We start from the raw sequence: 18,854 nt of genomic DNA, 5'->3' as shown, positions 1-18,854 counted from the left end.
TACCTTCATTCCATGCTCCAATAACTTTATCGCTCGATACGAGCCACAGTCCAGAGGGTCACCTTTCCCCTTGTATGGAGGGACGAGGGTACTCAGTTCCCAATCCACTGGAATGCGGCCTTATTTCACCACCAGATTGCAGATCTCTGTCATTCTCTTCACGCCCCAATTTCCCGCTGCCTTCAACATATCTCCCACAACTGCCGTCGGCCCTCCCGCTTTTCTACTCTTCATTGCTTTTATCGCTTCCTCAACTTCCTTCTCGGTTATCTTCTCTGCCGGTCCTAAAACTGGGTTACTCTCTATGTTGCCATCCCATTCATTCTCTGCATTCAACAGTATTTCCATATATCTCTTCCATCTTCCTTTAATTCCATCTGGGTCCACAACGATTTATCCCACTTCATCCTTCAAGCAACTCACCCCCATCACATCACACCTCTCTTTCGCTATCTGTTTTGCAATCCTGAATACCGCTCTCTGACCCTCTTCCAAATCCAAGCGTTCTCCGAACATTTTCCTACATGCCTCCTGTGCCTTTGCTACCTCTTTCTTTGCAGCCTTCTTGGCTGCCTCATAACTTTCATGCTCTGCCTTTTCTGCCCCCATACCCTTCGCCTTCTGCCACTCCTTGAACTTCTTCCTCTTCTCGTCAATCTTCTTTCCAACTTCATCATCCCACCACCACCATCATCCCACCATCATTTCCGAGTGCCTCGGTGGTCCTTTTGTCCATCCACATACCTCACCAACGGCTCCGAACAGACTATCTTTCATTGACATCCAACCACTTCCAAGCTCAACCACATCATCCTCGACCATACTCAGCCTCTCTTTTAATGCCTCCCTCACTGTCACCTCTTTCAACCTCCACACCTTCATTCTCGGTTGGTACTTCACCCGCTGAGCTCTCCTCACACCTTTCACCCTTATGTCGCAGACAACCAAGTGGTGCTGTGAAACAGCCTCCTCCCCCGGGATCACCTTTGTGTCCTGGAGGTGCCCCCTATCTCGCCTACACACCAGCAGGTAGTCAACGGTTGTCGTCGACCCACCTGACGTGTATGTAACAAGCTTATTATCCTCTTTCTGGAACTGAGTATTACAAATCAACAAATCAGCTCCATCAGCAAACTCCAAAATCCTTTCACCTTCTCCATTTCTCACACCATATCCATAACCCCCATGAACTCCCTCAAAACCGTCCATACTCCTTCCCACATGTCCATTTAGGTCTCCTCCTACCACAACAACTTCCTCGTCTTTCACGTTTTCCATCAGCTTCTCTATAGCACACCAGAACTTGTCCTTCTCTTCATCGCTCCGACCAACCTGCGGAACATATCCCAAGATGATGTTCACCAAGAGCTTTCCAATCATCATTTTCACCATCATCAACCTTTCACTCACTCTAGTCACACTCACCACACTGTCTACAAACTCCTCAGAAAACAGGACACCAACACCATTCATGCCCTCCGGGCACCCTTGCCACACAAACATGTATTTCTGTCCCTGCCTACCCTTCACCATTCTCACACCACTTCCCTTCCATCTCGTCTACTGCACACAACATATGTCCACTCTTCTTCTGACCAATACTTCCACCGCTTCTCCTGATCTCCCTGTCATTGTACCTACATTCCATGTCCCAAACCTCAGAAACCGATCTCCACGTCGGGCATCAGACGTTTCGTCGTCATAAATGGAATGATTTCCACCCTTGCTTCGATCGGGTTCCCCACCTTGAGTTTTGACGAGAGGGAGTAGGGTCCCCCATGGGGTACTTCGGGCTGTCCCCTGCCCATATGTAGTCGTAATTGTCATGGTTCTCTTTTTGAGGCAATGTTTTTTATGGCCGGATGCCCTTCCTGACGCCAACCCTTTTAGTCGCCTCTTGCGACACACGCAGGGATACCTATTCTAAACCGGGGTACACACCGGTAGAGAAAGGGAAGGATGAGGAGGACAAAACGTTTGATGGTGATTGGATGAGGCACAGTAAGGAATTGTTTGAGGGGGGGGGGGGGCAGAGCGAGGAAGAAGGTTGGAGGAGATGGAGGTGAGAGTTCGAAGGGAGAGGAAGCGGGGAGGCCGCTTTGAGGAGGAGCGGTGAGAGGGGAGAATTGGAGAAAAAAGGAGGGTGGAGAGATTTGAAGGGGAGGGGGGAGTTTTGAAATGGAGGGGTGAGGCGGGTATTTAGGAGGGGAGGTGTGAGGGGGGAGTTGAGGAGGGGAGGGGCAAGGGGGAGTTTAGGAGGGGATGGGGGAAGGGGGAGTTTATGAGGGGAGGGGCAATGGGGGAGATTTGAAAGTGATGGGTGATGGGGGATTTTAGGAGGGGAAGGATGAGTTTGGATTTTAGAAAGTGTTGGCCGATTAATGGAAAACAAACATTTATTGCAAAATGAGTTTCTTGTGATTTTCAAGTCAGAGATCCGTTTGAAGACGTTGAAGGAGGGGTGGAATGCAGGTGAGTTTTGGGAATGCAGGAAGAAAGAGTTGTAAGAGATGGAATTTTTATTTGAAATGAAGAGATTTGGTGAGCAACTCAAAAATAACCTTTTAAAGAAGAAGAAGAATGTGTTATAATATAGAACAGAATAAAACACTTCAGGGAAAGTTTAAACATTTTAAAACTAAGCCGTGAAAACTATCTGAGGAAATTCCCTAAATGAGGGCACGAAGGATTCCAGCACAGGTTCAGAAGCAGGAACAGGAGAGGATATTGACAGAAAGGAGAGCAGAGAACGAAGGAACAGGGAGGTGTATAAGCAATTGTGTTAGTACGGGAGGAGAGGCCTACTTTTTAAATTCTTCGTTAATGTTTTTTTGAAGGTTAGGTGAAAGTGGATCAGAGGTAGAAGGATAAAGTTGAAGAAGTATGGTGAGAACTGAATTGGAAAGGTGACTTTTGGCTGGAGAGGATCGAGTTATGAAGGAAGGAGAGGAAAAAACTGAAAAAAATGGGTGGGGCGACACACGTGGTCGAAGAACGAACGAACACGGGAAAGAGAAGGAAATTAGGGGGTTTTTTGGTTTTTGTTTTTGTATTAAGACTAAACAGAGGGTAAGATGTTCGGGGAAGTATGGGGTGAAAAAAAAAAACTGGTGAAATGGCCCACAAACGACCGCCGAGAGGAAACAACAAAGCCTCGAGGCCTAGAAAACCAGGCCTGAAAACACAGCAGGAACCAACAGACGATTAAACACAGGCATGCAGGATTTACACCGGGATCTAACTCGGAACACACAGTGGGCACTCACACCGTAAAATTAAAATACAGTTTTGACAACAATACAAATGGTAAAATTGTTAGCTTTGGTGGCGTGGAGAGCTGGCAAAAACACACGACCTCACCGGCAAAACCGGCAGCGGAAGTGTTATTTTCTTTGAAGGTTTCATTTTGTTTTCTGTACACATAGAGATGATGTGCTTTACCAAAAAGCTCTAATTTGGTCTCATATGTCCAAAGGACATTCTCACAAAATGGACTTTGGCTTGCTCAGGTGTGTTTTGGCAAACTCCAGTTGGTCTCTCTCTCTCAGCAGTGGGGTCCTCCTGCACCTCCTTTCATCGAGTTGGTGACGGATGGTGCGAGTTTAAACTGTCGTATCTTGTGTCTGAAAGTCAGCCTGAATCTGTTTGGCAGTTGATCGAGGTGCTTTCTCCACCATTCGAACAATCCTTTGCTGCAATCTTGGATCAGGTTTTCTCTTGCAGCCACGTCCAGGGAGGTTGGCTACAGTGCCCATGGGCCTTAAACTTCCTGATAGCATTGCGTACGGTGCACATAGGAATATCAAGGTCTCTGGAGATGGACTTGTAGACTTAAGATTGTCCGTGCTTTGCTACAATCTTGTGTCTGACATCCTCAGACAATTCTCTGGTTTCCTTTCTTTTCTCCATACCCATTGTGGTACACACAGTGACACAAAACAGCAGAATGACTCCTTTTCTCTATTCAAACTGGTTGAACGAGTGATTTTTATATTGTCGGAAACTGCAACTCATCATAGGTGAGTTCATTTCCAAAGTAAAGGAGAATCACCTGCTTGAAATCTCATTATTTCTAACAACTTCTAAGAGGTGCCAATCATATTGTCTGGGCGATTTTAGGATTTCTGTGTGGAATAAGCTAAGATTTAGTAATTTTTTTCAGCTTTTTTTGTTTTGTTCCACTGCAAACCAAAGAAATACATATGTAGAGACCAAAATACTTTTTTATTTCAACAATTTTCTGGAAGAAATGGTGCGTTATTTGAAAAAAGTGCAAGAATGCCAATTTTTGGGCCACGACTGTACAATTAGTGCCCCCAATTTTTAATGGTACATGAGAGTTTATTAGACCCCAAGGGGTACTAAACCACCATTTAGGTTTTTCTTGTCTCTCTCCCTCCGTATATTTTTCTGCCAGTATCCGAGCTGTATCTAAGAGCCTGCTGTGACTTTCAAAATGAAAAATAATAAACAATGGGAATAAAAGGATGCGGAGTCGACATAATTTGTTTTGACCTTGACCTAATTTGATGGTAATGAGCTAATTATAGACAATTTAACATTTTTATCAACTCATCTAAAGTTTGTCTGATCAGAACAAAATTGCCCTCTCTAGATAGCCTCGAGAAAGACGCATTTAAATTTAATTTACATCATAGCCCTGCGGGTTAACCCGAATCAGGTCGGGGAGGGGGAGGGCGATTCCGCCCCCCTCTAATTTGTTTTGGCCTTATTTTCGCATTATTTATTTTTGCTTGTACTGAGCTTTCAAACATATTCTGTTCAAATCCTGTGCATGTTTTGATACTAATTTTATAAAAATCGAACCTGCGGTTGCTGCACAGTACGCAATGTTTCCGCACTACGAGCTATAAGCCAGGTATTTTCCCCATTCGCTTCACACAGCACACATTGTTCCAGAGGTAATTACGTGCTGCATTCAATATCCTTCAGTTTATCACAATGATACTTTCTCGATATCATTATCTAATGCTCCTCCACATGCCCCGGTGTTAGTTTTCATTGTCATCAAGTCAGTCATATTAGGTCAAGGTCATCAAGCATTCCCTCTTCACTAAAAATGAATGAATGAATGAATGAATGAATGAATGAATGATCGTTTTAAGGCCATTTTCCCCGCTAGAGCGGGGGTTAGCCTTGCGGGCCCCATGACAATCATGGTTCCCTGTTTGAGGCAATGTTTTTATGGCCGGATGCCCTTCCTGACGCCAACCCTTGGTCACCTCTTACGATGCACAGGGATACGGTGTACCTATTCTAAATCGGGGTACACACCGGGATCATTCATCCCAGCAAGCTGGTACTCAATTTGCCGACCTCGGAAGGATGACAGGCTGAGTCAACCCCCCTGGCGTTAATTCAGCGATCGACCGGGATTCAAACCCAGGATCCTCGGATCCCAAGCCGGCACCCTAACCGCGAAGCCAACAGCAGGCTTCTTCACTAAAAATGTGGCACGTATATCACCATTTGTAACATTTATAACATAATATGGCGATCAGCATTTGTAACATGCAACTTTGCCGAAAATGCATTCAAACTCGAAAATTTGCAAAATTTGCACGAATGAATATGTAATGAACTAATAACAAAAAAATCTTGAGTTTATGATGATTAAACTTCAGACATAATCGACATGTGTGCCAAATTTGGTTTTAGTTCTTAGCTTTACGGCTGAGATCCCAGGGGGAGGGAGAAGAGCGGAATCACTCCTCCTCCCCCCAGCTTTGAAAATGTCCAAAATAACCCGACCTGATTAGGGTTAAAGGTCAAAGCTAAATGGCGGTATGAAAAAAAAACGCGTTTATTTTTTGTCATCTCCCAATTTTACCAATCGGCATTCCAAGATTTTCTTGCATCATAATAGTGGGCCTGCACTGAAGTTATATAACCACCTTTAGAGGCCATTTTTCCCCGCAAACGGGGGTTGGCCTTTTTCGGGGACCGTGGTTGTTGTTGTTTTTTTGGTCCCCTTTTTGAAGCAATGTTTTACGGCCGGATGCCCTTCCTGCCGCCAACCCTTTTTGTCACCTTTTTACGACAAACAGGGAATTACCAGTGAACTGGTACTCAATTTGCCGACCTCGGAAGGATGACAGGCTGAGTCAACCCCCCTGGCGTTAATTCAGCGATCGACCGGGATTCGAACCCAGGATCCTAGGATCCTAAGCTGGCACCCTAGCCGCTAGCCCAACACCAGGGTAAACTGAAGTTGTGCACCTGATATTTGTTTCATAACCTTGACCTACATTTTTCAGATTGTGACTATGACCAAAAAACACCTTTTGGATCATAATTTCAATAAAGATCTCCCGCTTTTCACGGTGTTTCGTTTTCTGGAAAGATTGTAGACGGGACACATTTTCTTACGTCAAGGTCATATGGCAGTCCGGAAATGATATGGCGATCATTAGATTGCTCGCGTTTTGCTACAAACCAAGTGATTTTCAAGCTCGACGCATCCACAAGTTTATTTCCTCATAACAAACTTTGGAATAAAAGCAAAAGCAATTTTGCGAAGTTTGTCACAGCACCACAGGGTATATTGGTATATATTTCCTTGTACAGCCAAATCCACCAGCAGGGATTCTTAATCGACCCGCCAACTTTCATAGTACAAATATAGTATTTGTTGGTTAAAATAGTACATTCTCTCAATTAACATTACGGGTCAACATAGTCATTCCGAAGAATATTACTGCCTAGATTTTACGATGTGGTTGATTTTTGTGCACACTCAACCACTGTTTTTCCCTGCATCTATCAACTGCAACCCTCCCCTCATCCCCTCGACTTCCTTTTGCCTGGCCTTGAGCACTCGTAGTATTCTGGATCTAAATTATCCTAATGTAAGAAAACCGCCAAGGGAAAGCAGGGAAGGATAACGTAGCAAGGGAAATCTTGATGCTTTGCAGTGCTCACTGTTCCATCTGTGTAAGACAACCAAACTAGAATAGCACTTGGGAGGGGGCATACCTCCAAAGCTTGGTAGAGCGTTATGTTTTGTATCCCACCGATAGACTGGATCTGCAACCGAACATCAGCCACAATGTAATCGGCTTGTTCTTGTCACCTACCCACTCACCCACCAAATATTGGCACAACCGTCAACTTTTTGAGATATCACTTTAGGCCCATCTCAATGGTGAAGAATCACTTTTCAAAAATTCTAGATTAACCGAATCCGGATTTTCACCAAAATCTATCAATTCATCCTTGTGAGAAACCAAACCTGTCCACCAACATTTGTCCAAATTTGCGCATAAATGTTTGAGAACAAACCTTCAGTGGTGGAGGTAACTATTAACAATACTGAGCCAACGAATGACACAGAGTGCACTTATCTCCATATTAATATACTGCAGATACAGGCCAGAAAAACATTGCCTCAAAAAGAGAACCATGACAATTACAACTACATGTGGGCAGGGTACAGCCCGAAGTGGAGATCGGTTTCTGAGGTTTGGGACATGGAATGTAGGGACAATGACAGGGAGATCAGGAGAAGTGGTGGAAGTATTGGTCAGAAGAAGAGTGGACATATGTTGTGTGCAAGAGACGAGATGGAAGGGAAGTGGTGTGAGAATGGTGAAGGGTAGGCAGGGACAGAAATACAAGTTTGTGTGGCAAGGGTGCCTGGAGGGCGTGAATGGTGTTGGTGTCCTGTTTTCTGAGGAGTTTGTAGACAGTGTGGTGAGTGTGACGAGAGTGAGTGATAGGTTGATGATGGTGAAAATGATGATTGGAAAGCTCTTGGTGAACGTCATCTCGGGATATGCTCCGCAGGTTGGTCGAAGCGATGAAGAGAAGGACAAGTTCTGGTGTGCGATAGAGAAGCTGATGGAAAACGTGAAAGATGAGGAAGTTGTTGTGGTAGGAGGAGACCTAAATGGACATGTGGGAAGGAGTATGGATGGTTTTGACGGAGTTCATGGGGGTTACGGATATGGCGTGAGAAATGGAGAAGATGAAAGGATTTTGGAGTTTGCTGATGGAGCTGATTTGTTGATGTGTAATACTCAGTTCCAGAAAGAGGATAATAAGCTTGTTACATACACGTCAGGTGGGTCGACGACAACCGTTGACTACCTGATGGTGCGTAGGCGAGATAGGGGGCACCTCCGGGACACAAAGGTGATCCGGGGGAGGAGGCTGTTTCACAGCACCACTTGGTTGTCTGCGACGTAAGGGTGAAGGGTGCGAGGAGAGCTCGGCGGGTGAAGTACCAACCGAGAATGAAGGTGTGGAGGTTGAAAGAGGTGACAGTAAGGGAGGCATTAAAAGAGAGGCTGAGTAGGGTCGAGGATGATGTGGTTGAGCTTGAAAGTGGTTGGATGTCAATGAAAGCTAGTCTGTTGGGAGCCGTTGGTGAGGTATGTGGATGGACAAAAGTACCACCGAGGCACTCGGAAACATGGTGGTGGGATGATGAAGTTGGAAAGAGGATTGACGAGAAGAGGAAGTTCAAGGAGTGGCAGAAGGCGAAGGGTACGGGAGCAGAAACAGCAGAGCATGAAAGTTATAAGGCAGCCAGGAAGGCTGCAAAGAAAGAGGTAGCAAAGGCGCAGGAGGCATGTAGGAAAATGTTCGGAGAACGCTTGGATTCGGAAGAGGGTCAGAAAGCAGTATTCAGGATTGCAAAGCAGATAGCGAAAGAGAGGTGTGATGTGATGGGGGTGAGTTGCTTGAAGGATGAAGTGGGACAAATCGTGGTCGACCCAGATGGAATTAAAGGAAGATGGAAAAGATATATGGAAATGCTGTTGAATACAGAGAATGAATGGGATGGCAACATAGAGAGTAACCCAGTTTTAGGACCGGCAGAGAAGATAACTGAGGAGGAAGTTGAGGAAGCAATAAAAGCAATGAAGGGTAGAAAAGCGGGAGGGCCGCCGGGAGTTGTGGGAGATATGTTGAAGGCAGCAGGAAGTTGGGGTGTGAAGAGAATGACAGAGATCTGTAATCTGGTGGTGAAAGAAGGCCGCATTCCAGTGGATTGGGAACTGAGTACCCTCGTCCCTCTATACAAGGGGAAAGGTGTCCCTCTGGATTGTGGCTCGTACCGAGCGATAACGTTATTGGAGCATGGAATGAAGGTGTTGGAGAGGAGGATAAGGAAGAAGGTGAAGATCGACAAAATGCAGTTTGGATTCATGCCAGGAAGAGGAACGACAGACGTGCTTTTCATTGTGAGGCAGTTGCAGGAGAAGTACATGGAGAAGAGGAAGAAGTTGTTTCTTGGGTTTGTTGATTAGGAGAAAGCATTCGATCGGGTTCCACGCAAAGTATTGACATGGGCATTGAGGAAGTTAGGAGTGGAGGAATGGTTGATCAGAGTAGTGATGGCAATGTACAAAAGAGCGCGCACAGCTGTAAGGACGAAGGACGGGAACAGTGGTGAGTTTGAGGTGAAGGTGGGAGTGCATCAGGGGTCGGTACTAAGTCCACTACTATTTGTAGCTGTGATGGAGGTGCTGGCTCAGAACGTAAAGGAGGGTTTACCGTGGGAGTTGTTGTATGCAGATGATCTGGTGTTGATTGCGGAAAGGATGGATGGACTGAAGGAAAAGATGAACACGTGGAAGGAATGTATGGAGACAAAAGGTCTGAAGGTGAATATCGGAAAGACGAAGGTGATGGCAAGTGGTAAAGCATGTGGTGAGGTGGAAAGAACTGGGAAGTGGCCCTGTGCTGTGTGTAGGAAGGGTGTCGGAGTGAACTCCATTCAGTGTACAATGTGCGCTGAGTGGGTTCATCAAAAATGTAGTGGTCTGAGAGGGTCATTGACCAGTGTGGCAGCTACATTCAAATGTAAGGTGTGCACAGAGGGAGCTGCAGATGGAGGAAATGTTGAGTTGGATCTTGGAGACGGCGTGAAGCTGGATGGTGTGAAAACATTTTGCTACCTCGGAGACATGCTGAATGGAGAAGGTGGATCAGACTCGGCAACGGTTACTCGAGTGAGATGTGCATGGAAGAAGTTTCGGGAATTGAGTGGCGTGCTGATGATGAGGGGAGTGTCGTTGAAGCTGAAGGGAAAGGTGTATGCTGCATGTGTGAGAAATGTTATGATTTATGGGAGCGAGACATGGGTAATGAACGTAGAGCAGCAACGAAGGTTGGAAAGGGTGGAAATGCGAATGGTTCGACGGATGTGCGGAGTATCGTTGAGAGAGAGGAAGACAAATGATGAATTGCGAAAGATGATGGGAATAGAGCCTGTGATTGATGCTGTGAAGAGGAACAGGTTGAGATGGTTTGGTCACGTGTTGAGGAAGGATGAAAGTGACTGGTTGAGAAGAGTGATGGAAATGAATGTAGAAGGAAGTAGAAGACGGGGAAGACCGAGAAAGACTTGGCTAAAGATGGTGGAAGAAGAAATGCGGGCAAGGGGGTTAACAAGGAGAGATGCAGAAAATAGGGCAAAATGGAGAAGATTGCCATGTGGACCGCAAGGCTAACCCCCGCTCTAGCAGGGAAAATGGCCTTTAAAATGCATGTTGTTGTTGTTTCTTAGATACAGGAATGTCATTTCATGTGACAATACCAGACAAAATATTTTTGACAACATTCTCTTTTGTATTTGGCCCAGGTAAATCGTAAAATATAAGAGGAATTGGGATATTGCGGCTACACTGACGTTTGACATCCCTGTTTGCAATTGCAAGAAAACACTCTCTCAACATTACAGCCAATGAAAGATCACTAAAAAAGAAAAGCAATACAAACGAGAACGGCACTCAGTAGAGAGCATACCTCTGCCAGGTGGACAGTTTATGTTTTGTATCCTGGAGTAGACCAGAAAATCACAATACAGAATCACATTTAATCAAAATCATCTGTCCACAACTTTTTGAGATATCCTGCTTTGTATCGTTTTTGGCCCCATCTCCCAATGGTGAAGAACCACTTAAAAAATTATACTAGCCGGATCCAAATCCAGATATTCACCAAAATCTAATCATTTAGTCCTTGTCATAAACACTACCTCTCTGCCAAATGTCATCCGAATCTGTCCACAACTTTTTGAGCTATCTTGTTCACAAACAAACGGACAAACAGAGACAGACAGGGGTGAAAACATAACCTCCATCCACCTAAGGTGGCTGAGGTAAAGATGCAGTTCTCCTTCTGCATCATGTTTCATGTATACTTATAACATTTTTAATATAGCCAGCAAAAAATTAAAGTGCGTTGACAAAAACAACTGGGGTAAAAATTAGTAAAGGGGCAGAATCGTCTAAAATAAAATAAAAACACGAAAATAACTCAAATCGTTTGTTCGTTTTTATGTCCATGCAATCCACAAACCTTCACTTCTTCAGAGGCCGTGCTCAAGCACTGGATGGCAGCTTTCTTCTTAATCTCCTCTGGACTGAGACAAACTGGCCACTTTTTCCTACTCTTGGACAGTCTTCTGGTGCCATTGTCCCAAATGGAGATGGTACCCTCCTGGCAAAGGATGCTCAAGTTATTGCTCAAGGAAAGGAAACCATGAATATACCAAAATTTGGACGAAAAAGCAATCAGAATTGGAATTCAATTTGGACACAACAGAAAGTAAACAGACAGCTCTCTTGCAGATAAAGCAAATATTTTTCAGAATTTTATCAAATGTGAATCAAGAGCCAAAATTAGAATGCAGACAAACGAAAATATATCTGACGTTTAGACGTTATGAAATCTGCACACATCAATCTGCCTTTAACATCAAGGCGAACAGACAAACGTCAAATATGTGCACGCACATACCTGTTCCTGTAGCTCTACATCCATGGTGTCCTGCAAAAGAAGGCTTAGGATATAGCGGCTGTAAATTACCGCATCAATCCCGCACTTCTCCAGCTCTTGGCCGAACCAGGTCTGCAAAGGACCTAACGCTTGCAGCAGTGACATGGCTGCTGCAGCAGAGACCCCGATGGATGTTCCTTTTGCCTTCAGATGGCTTCAGCTGACAGCAGCGCGACAAGCTTAGTGTGCGGCTTGGGCTTGGCACAAAAGCCGGCCATGTTGCTCCAGAATAGGCCAGCCACCAGAGGCAAGGCTAAGAATGCTGTGGCAAACAGGTCAGCCTCCCATCGTCACCGGCCAGGAATATGCCACCTTCAGGCAACCTGCATGACAGCAAGCAGAAGCAATAATGATGCACCGTCAGTCCGTCATACTTCCAGCCAATGAAGGAAGGAACAACAGTGAACTAACTATATGTGCGATCATGAGTGCGGCAAAGCTTTGGCAAAAAATAATAAAAATAAAAACCACAACGATACTACATTTTTGCAATTGTGACGATTATATTTGCAAAAAAAAAAAAAAAACATTCGACACTATCCTATTTTAGAAACACATTTTGTCAATTTTAATTAAAATATTCATGCAATGTGCCCTGCCAAACATCATGTTGCCAACATGGAAAGAGAGGCAAGCACACAGATGCAGAGTGATGTTTGGAAGGAAGGGAAAGACTGGGAGAGAGAACATGTGCTTGGCCTCAAATCCAAAATGGCCACCAATACCAATTGAATCTCACATTTTAATGCTCAGAAATCAATTTTCTAACCACAAAATACAAACAAATTACACTTCCTGACCAAACCTGGCCTGTAGAACTTTCACTCTAACATACAGTCAATCTTCATTACCCAAACTTCTGGTGAGTTAATATCAGAGTAAGTATATGTCAGAAGAACCAAGACATCTGTGTCAGAGGCCCTCGCGATCATGGGATCTTCCGACTTGGATGTGTGAAGAATTAGCCTTGTGCTTTTCGCACTTCATGATGATTACAGGAAGCAAGTTTCTCTATCTGAGAGGTGTTATCAACCAGGTTTCCTCTTCCTTTGTCATGGTCAGTGGAACTACCAGTTTGGACCGCATGGTGTCATCTTTGTAGCAACCAACAAATAATCTGGTCAGCTCCGTCTTGTTGTCGGCATTTCTCAGGAAGGATTCCCAGTCCTTTCCCTTTGGCATACACTGCGAGAAACTTGCCATATTGGATTTGAGACCAAATGCAAATCATTCCAAAATCCATTGACGCATATCCTGAACACGAAATCAGAAAACTTGCATTATATGTTGAGACTGGTGCTTGCAATACTTTGTGGTGTTTTTGTGCGGCCTTTAAGGCCACAGAGCCACAGAATACCCCCCCCCCCCCACAGAATACCCTTTAAGGCCACAGAATACCCCCCCCCCCCCTTCCCATGCCTCCTCCCCCCAGGCCCTCTCCCTTCCACACATCTCCCTGCTCTCGGATGTTGTGTTTGTGTGCTTCCCCTTTTCTCCCCATCTTGTCTTCCGCTCCCTCTTTTTGTGTATTTTGTTTGTCTGGTCGATTTGTTTGTGAAGTAAATGTTAGCTCTTTCACGAGCCTCGATTCAGTATACAAAAAAAAAAAAAAGAAAAAAAAAAAGAGGTCGAAGGGATTGAATATTTATCGATTATTTACAATTTATTCATGTGGTGCATGACATCTGTTATACAGTCACGTGAAAAAGTAAGTACACCCCATGTAAAGTTTTGACTTTTTCAACATATTTCAACATACAGCTATTTGATCTTCATTTCAACAATATTGATAGATAAAGGTGATATAATATAACAAATATCATGAAACATTTACATTTTGTAGTCCATTGTAGAATTTAAATAAACATAAATGCAAATTTCGCATGTGGAAAAAGTAAGTACACCCTTGGCTCTAATAGGTGGTATTGCCCCCTTTGGCAGAAACAACCTCAACTGGGCATTTCTTATAACTGTCTACCAGTCTCTGACATTAACTGGGAGAATTTTTTACCCACTCCTCCATGCAGAATTCTTTCAGCTGTGCGATGCTTGAGGGGTTTCTTGCATGTACAGCTCGTTTCAAATCCCCCCGCCCCCAAACATCTCGATGGGATTTAGATCCGGGCTTTGACTTGGCCATTCCAGAACCCTCCATTTCTTTCTTTTCAGCCATTCCTTGGTGGATTTACTGGTATGTTTAGGATCATTGTCATGTTGCAAGGTCCACCTTCGGTTGAACTTCAACTTTCCGACAGATGACCTCACATTATCCTCAAGCACCCTCTGGTACAATGAAGAATTCATAGTGGATTCTATGATGGTGAGCTGCCCAGGCCCTGATGCAGCAAAGCTGCCCCGGCCCTGATGCAGCAAAGCTGCCCCAAACCATAATATTTCCCCCACCATGCTTTAGAGTTGTTATCAGGTTATTGTGGTCAAATGCTGTCTTTGGTTTTCACCAAACATGTCTTCTGGTACTGTGGCCAAATAGCTCTACCTTTGACTCATCTGTCCAGAACACATTGTTCCAGAAATGCTGGTCTTTGCCTTGGTGTTCATTGGCAAACTTTATTCTTGCCCTGATGTTCTTTCTGGACAGCAAAGGTTTCCTCCTGGCACACCTCCCATGTAGATCAAATTTGTGCAGCCTCTTTCTAATGGTAGACTCGTGCACTTTGACATCAACAGTGGCAAGAGCTACCCGTAGGTCCCGTGATGACATTCTGGGGTTCTTAGAGACTTCTTTCAGCATCTTGCTGTCTGCTCTCGGGCTGAACTTGCTGGGGTGGCCTGGCCTGAACAAGTTGGCAGTTGTTTGGAATCTTCTCCACTTGTAGATGATCTTCCGGACAGTCGAATGATTGATTTCAAATTGTTTGGAGATCTTTTTAAATCTCTTCCCAGACTCGTAGGCATCTATAACCTTCTTTCTGAAGGCCTCAGAGAGCTCTTTTGATATAGGCTTAGTGACGCCGCACACTTCAACAACAAAGAGCAAACCAAACTAAATGTCTGAGGTTTAAATAAGACAGGTTCCTCCAAAATCCTCTCTGACGATGTTCTAATCATTTGCACCTGAGCTGGTGCACCTGATTCTAATTTTAGGTATTTGAAGTAGTGATAAATGTAGGGGTGTACTTACTTTTTCCACATGCGAAATTTGCATTTATGTTTATTTAAATTATACAATGGACTACAAAATGTAAATGTTTCATGATATTTGTTATATTATATCACCTTTATCTATCAATATTGTTGAAATGAAGATCAAATAGCGGTATGTTGAAATATGTTGAAAAAGTCAAAACTTTACGTGGGGTGTACTTACTTTTTCACGTGACTGTACATTTGATTTCATGCGCCGTACTCGTTACAGAAGGTTGGTGCTGCCGAAGGAGTGTCTGGGCAAGGGTTCATATAGTGGGTGGCTTGCCATTGCCTTCCCAGCATTGATTGTCCATGCTCCATCGTTTTAAATGCTGAACAACAGGCAAGGAGGCAGCACATACCATTTTAAAAGTCCTTGGCATGATTCGGCCAAGGTTTTTTAAATCACCAACCTCCCAGATTCAGAGCAGACCACCGAACGAGTATGCCACCGAGTCTCGTCTGTATGTATGTATGTATGTATGTATGTATGTATGTTTGTATGTATATTGTTATGTCGGGAGGGTAGAGCAATATCTAGAGTCAGGTAGATCTGAATAGGTAACAAGCTTCGTCTGTCGCGATAAGGAATCTACCTGTAATAAGTGCTGTGTGTGTAGTCCAGTTTGTCGGGTTAAGATGTCTGCTTGTGAACATACCAGGATGTTCGGGTGTTAGATAGTGTAGGGATTAAGATAAACCCCTGTGTGTCAAACCTGGTAGCCAAACCTTTGTCCCTTATGGCAATGCATACCCATATAAACACTTAGACAGGCCCTGTAGTGCACACAGTAATTAAATTCCCTTCCCCTGACAATGACTTTGGAAGAAAACGGACAGGAAACCAGGCCAGGACACCGCCGATTATGGCTGCCACCGGTCACATCACGAACTTGCATAGCAACACGCCCAGGAGGCCTGTGATTGGAGGGAAGGCGCTGGGAGGTTCAGTGGAAGGCGCTGGTTGATGGCGCGCCAAGGCTGACGTCACCGCCCAGGTTATATAAGGGCACGCCGAACGACATTTTCCCTCTTGCGCAGCTCTAGCCCTTGTGCTCTCAGGCTGTCTCGACGTCCTTGAAGCTCTTGCGCTTCTTCTTGGTCTTGAGAGGTCCTGGTGGTCGTTGGCTCGCCATCTGCGTGGTGTTTGGAGCGGTGATCGGTGCTTGTGCTTGGAGCGGTGCTCGGTGCTTGTGCAGGAGCGGGGCTCGGTGCTGTGAACGGGCAGGACCTCGTGTGCGAACGGAGAGGGCGTTGGAGCGAGGCCTGGTGGTGCGCGAGCGGAGCCGAACACAGCCGTGTTGGACGGCAGACAATACAAGACGACGGACAGATAAGACCGCACACCACATCACCATTGCATGACGTTTCTTTTGTTCATTCATTCCTGTGTCTCGTTTCTGAAGTGAGGTGTGTGGGATCCCAATTTAGGCCCTTTATTTGATTACCGTGGCGTTTCATTGTTTCGGGTTCCGTGAATAAATCGCTATTTTTGTACATTCTAATTCAGTGTCGAGTACATTAATTTCCCTGCAGCTGCCGTCGATTCGCTGAAGATAAGCGCTTTTTTGCCACAGCTTCCACTTTCCTTCTTCCTCCCGCGTTTTATAGCCGAATCCGTGTTTGGTCGTCGCCTCAAGTAAACCCGATCTGGTCCATCCGCGGTCCCTGGTCTTAACCAAAGGGTCCGCGCAACAATAGATATATATATATATATATATACACACACAACAAAACAACAATATGCATTTTAAGGCCATTTTCCCTGCTAGAGCGGGGGTTGGCCTTGCGGTCCGGTCCCCATGACAATCTTCTCCATTTTGCCCTATTTTCTGCATCTCTCCTTATTAACCCCCTTGCCTGCATTTCTTCTTCCACCATCTTTAGCCAAGTCTTTCTCGGTCTTCCCCGTCCTCTACATCCTTCTACATTCATTTCCATCACTCTTCTCAACCAGTCACTTTCATCCTTCCTCAACACATGACCAAACCATCTCAACCTGTTCCTCTTCACAGCATCAATCACAGGCTCTATTCCCATCATCTTTCGCAATTCATCATTTGTCTTCCTCTCTCTCAACGATAGTCCGCACATCCACCGAACCATTCGCATTTCCACCCTTTCCAGCCTTCGTTGCTGCTCTACGTTCATTACCCATGTCTCGCTCCCATAAATCATAACACTTCTCACACATGCAGCGTACACTTTTCCCTTCAGCTTCAACGACACTCCCCTCCTCGTCAGCACGCCACTCAGTTCCCGAAACTTCTTCCATGCACATCTCACTCGAGCAACCGTTGCAGAGTCTGATCCACCTTCTCCATTCAGCATGTCTCCGAGGTAGCAAAATGTTTTCACACCTTCCAGCTTCACGCCGTCTCCAAGATCCAACTCAACATTTCCTCCTTCTGCAGCTCCCTCTGTTCACACCTTACATTTGAATGTAGCTGCCACACTGGTTAATGACCCTCTCAGATCATTACATTTTTGATGAACCCACTCAGCACACATTGTACATTGAATGGAGTTCACTCCAACACCCTTCCTGCACACAGCACATGGCCACTTCCCAGTTCTTTCCACCTCACCACATGCTTTACCACTTGCCATCACCTTCGTCTTTCCTATATTCACCTTGAGACCTTTTGTCTCCATACATTCCTTCCACTTGTTCATCTTTTCCTTCAGTCCATCCATACTTCCGCAATCAACACCAGATCATCTGCATACAACAACTCCCACAGTAAACCCTCCTTTACGATGAGCCAGGACCGCCATCACAGCTACAAATAGTAGTGGACTAAGTACTGACCCCTGATGCACTCCCACCTTCACCTCAAACTCACCACTGTTCCCGTCCTTCATCCTTACAGCTGTGCGCGCTCTTTTGTACATTGCCACCACTACTCTGATCAACCATTCCTCCACTCCAGCTTCCTCAATGCCCATGTCAATACTTCGTGTGGAACCCTATCAAATGCTTTCTCCAGATCAACAAACCCAAGAAACAACTTCTTCCTCTTCTCCATGTACTTCTCCAGCAACTGCCTCACAATAAAGAGCGCGTCTGTCGTTCCTCTTCCTGGCATAAATCCAAACTGCATTTCGTCGATCTTCACCTTCTTCCTTATCCTCCTCTCCAACTACCTTTCCAATACCTTCATTCCATGCTCCAATAACTTTATCGCTCGGTACGAGCCACACTCCAGAGGGTCATCTTTCCCCTTGTATAGAGGGACGAGGGTACTCAGTTCCCAATCCACTGGAATGCGGCCTTCTTTCACCACCAGATTACAGATCTCTGTCATTCTCTTCACACCCCAACTTCCTGCTGCCTTCAACATATCTCCCACAACTCCCGTCGGCCCTCCCGCTTTTCCACTCTTCATTGCTTTTATCGCTTCCTCAACTTCCTTCTCAGTTATCTTCTCTGCCGGTCCGAAAACTGGGTTACTCTCTATGTTGCCATCCCATTCATTCTCTGTATTCAACAGCATTTCCATATATCTTTTCCATCTTCCTTTAATTCCATCTGGGTCCACAACGATTTGTCCCACTTCATCCTTCAAGCAACTCACCCCCATCACATCACACCTCTCTTTCGCTATCTGCTTTGCAATCCAGAATACCGCTCTCTGACCCTCTTCTGAATCCAAGCGTTCTCCGAACATTTTCCTACACGCCTCCTGCGCCTTTGCTACCTCTTTCTTTGCAGCCTTCTTGGCTGCCTTATAACTTTCATGCTCTGCTTTTTCTGCTCCCGTACCCTTCGCCTTCTGCCACTCCTTGAACTTCTTCCTCTTCTGCAGCAGATATCTATCACTTGATATCTATCACTTGCTGCAATCGTCAATCCTCTTTCCAACTTCCCCATCCCACCACCATGTTTCCGAGTG

At 45.1% G+C, this 18,854-nt stretch overlaps 1 protein-coding gene across 2 annotated transcripts in view; it reads right to left on the bottom strand.

Annotated features, from left to right (window-relative positions):
• Positions 1–18,854, bottom strand: part of KIAA0232 (KIAA0232 ortholog) — a 138,698-nt gene that overhangs the window by 72,410 nt on the left and 47,434 nt on the right. Inside the window, exons 2-4 of one of the 2 annotated variants that reach the window (XM_068106988.2) lie at positions 11,773–12,134; positions 11,332–11,472; positions 6,997–7,047 (exon numbers count right to left, since the gene is read on the bottom strand). In XM_068106988.2, coding sequence (XP_067963089.2) covers positions 6,997–7,047; positions 11,332–11,472; positions 11,773–11,916 — 336 coding nt within the window. In that variant the 5' untranslated portion in view covers positions 11,917–12,134. The remainder of the gene's footprint in view (positions 1–6,996; positions 7,048–11,331; positions 11,473–11,772; positions 12,135–18,854) is intronic. The other variant, XM_068106989.2, reaches the window with a different exon arrangement.

Source organism: Myxine glutinosa, chromosome 2 (assembly GCF_964187855.1).
Source record: "Myxine glutinosa chromosome 2, kmMyxGlut1.1, whole genome shotgun sequence".
NCBI lineage: Eukaryota > Metazoa > Chordata > Myxini > Myxiniformes > Myxinidae > Myxine > Myxine glutinosa.
The sequence above is the reverse complement of the archived record's forward strand: the minus strand, read 5'-3'. Positions and strand labels throughout refer to the sequence as shown.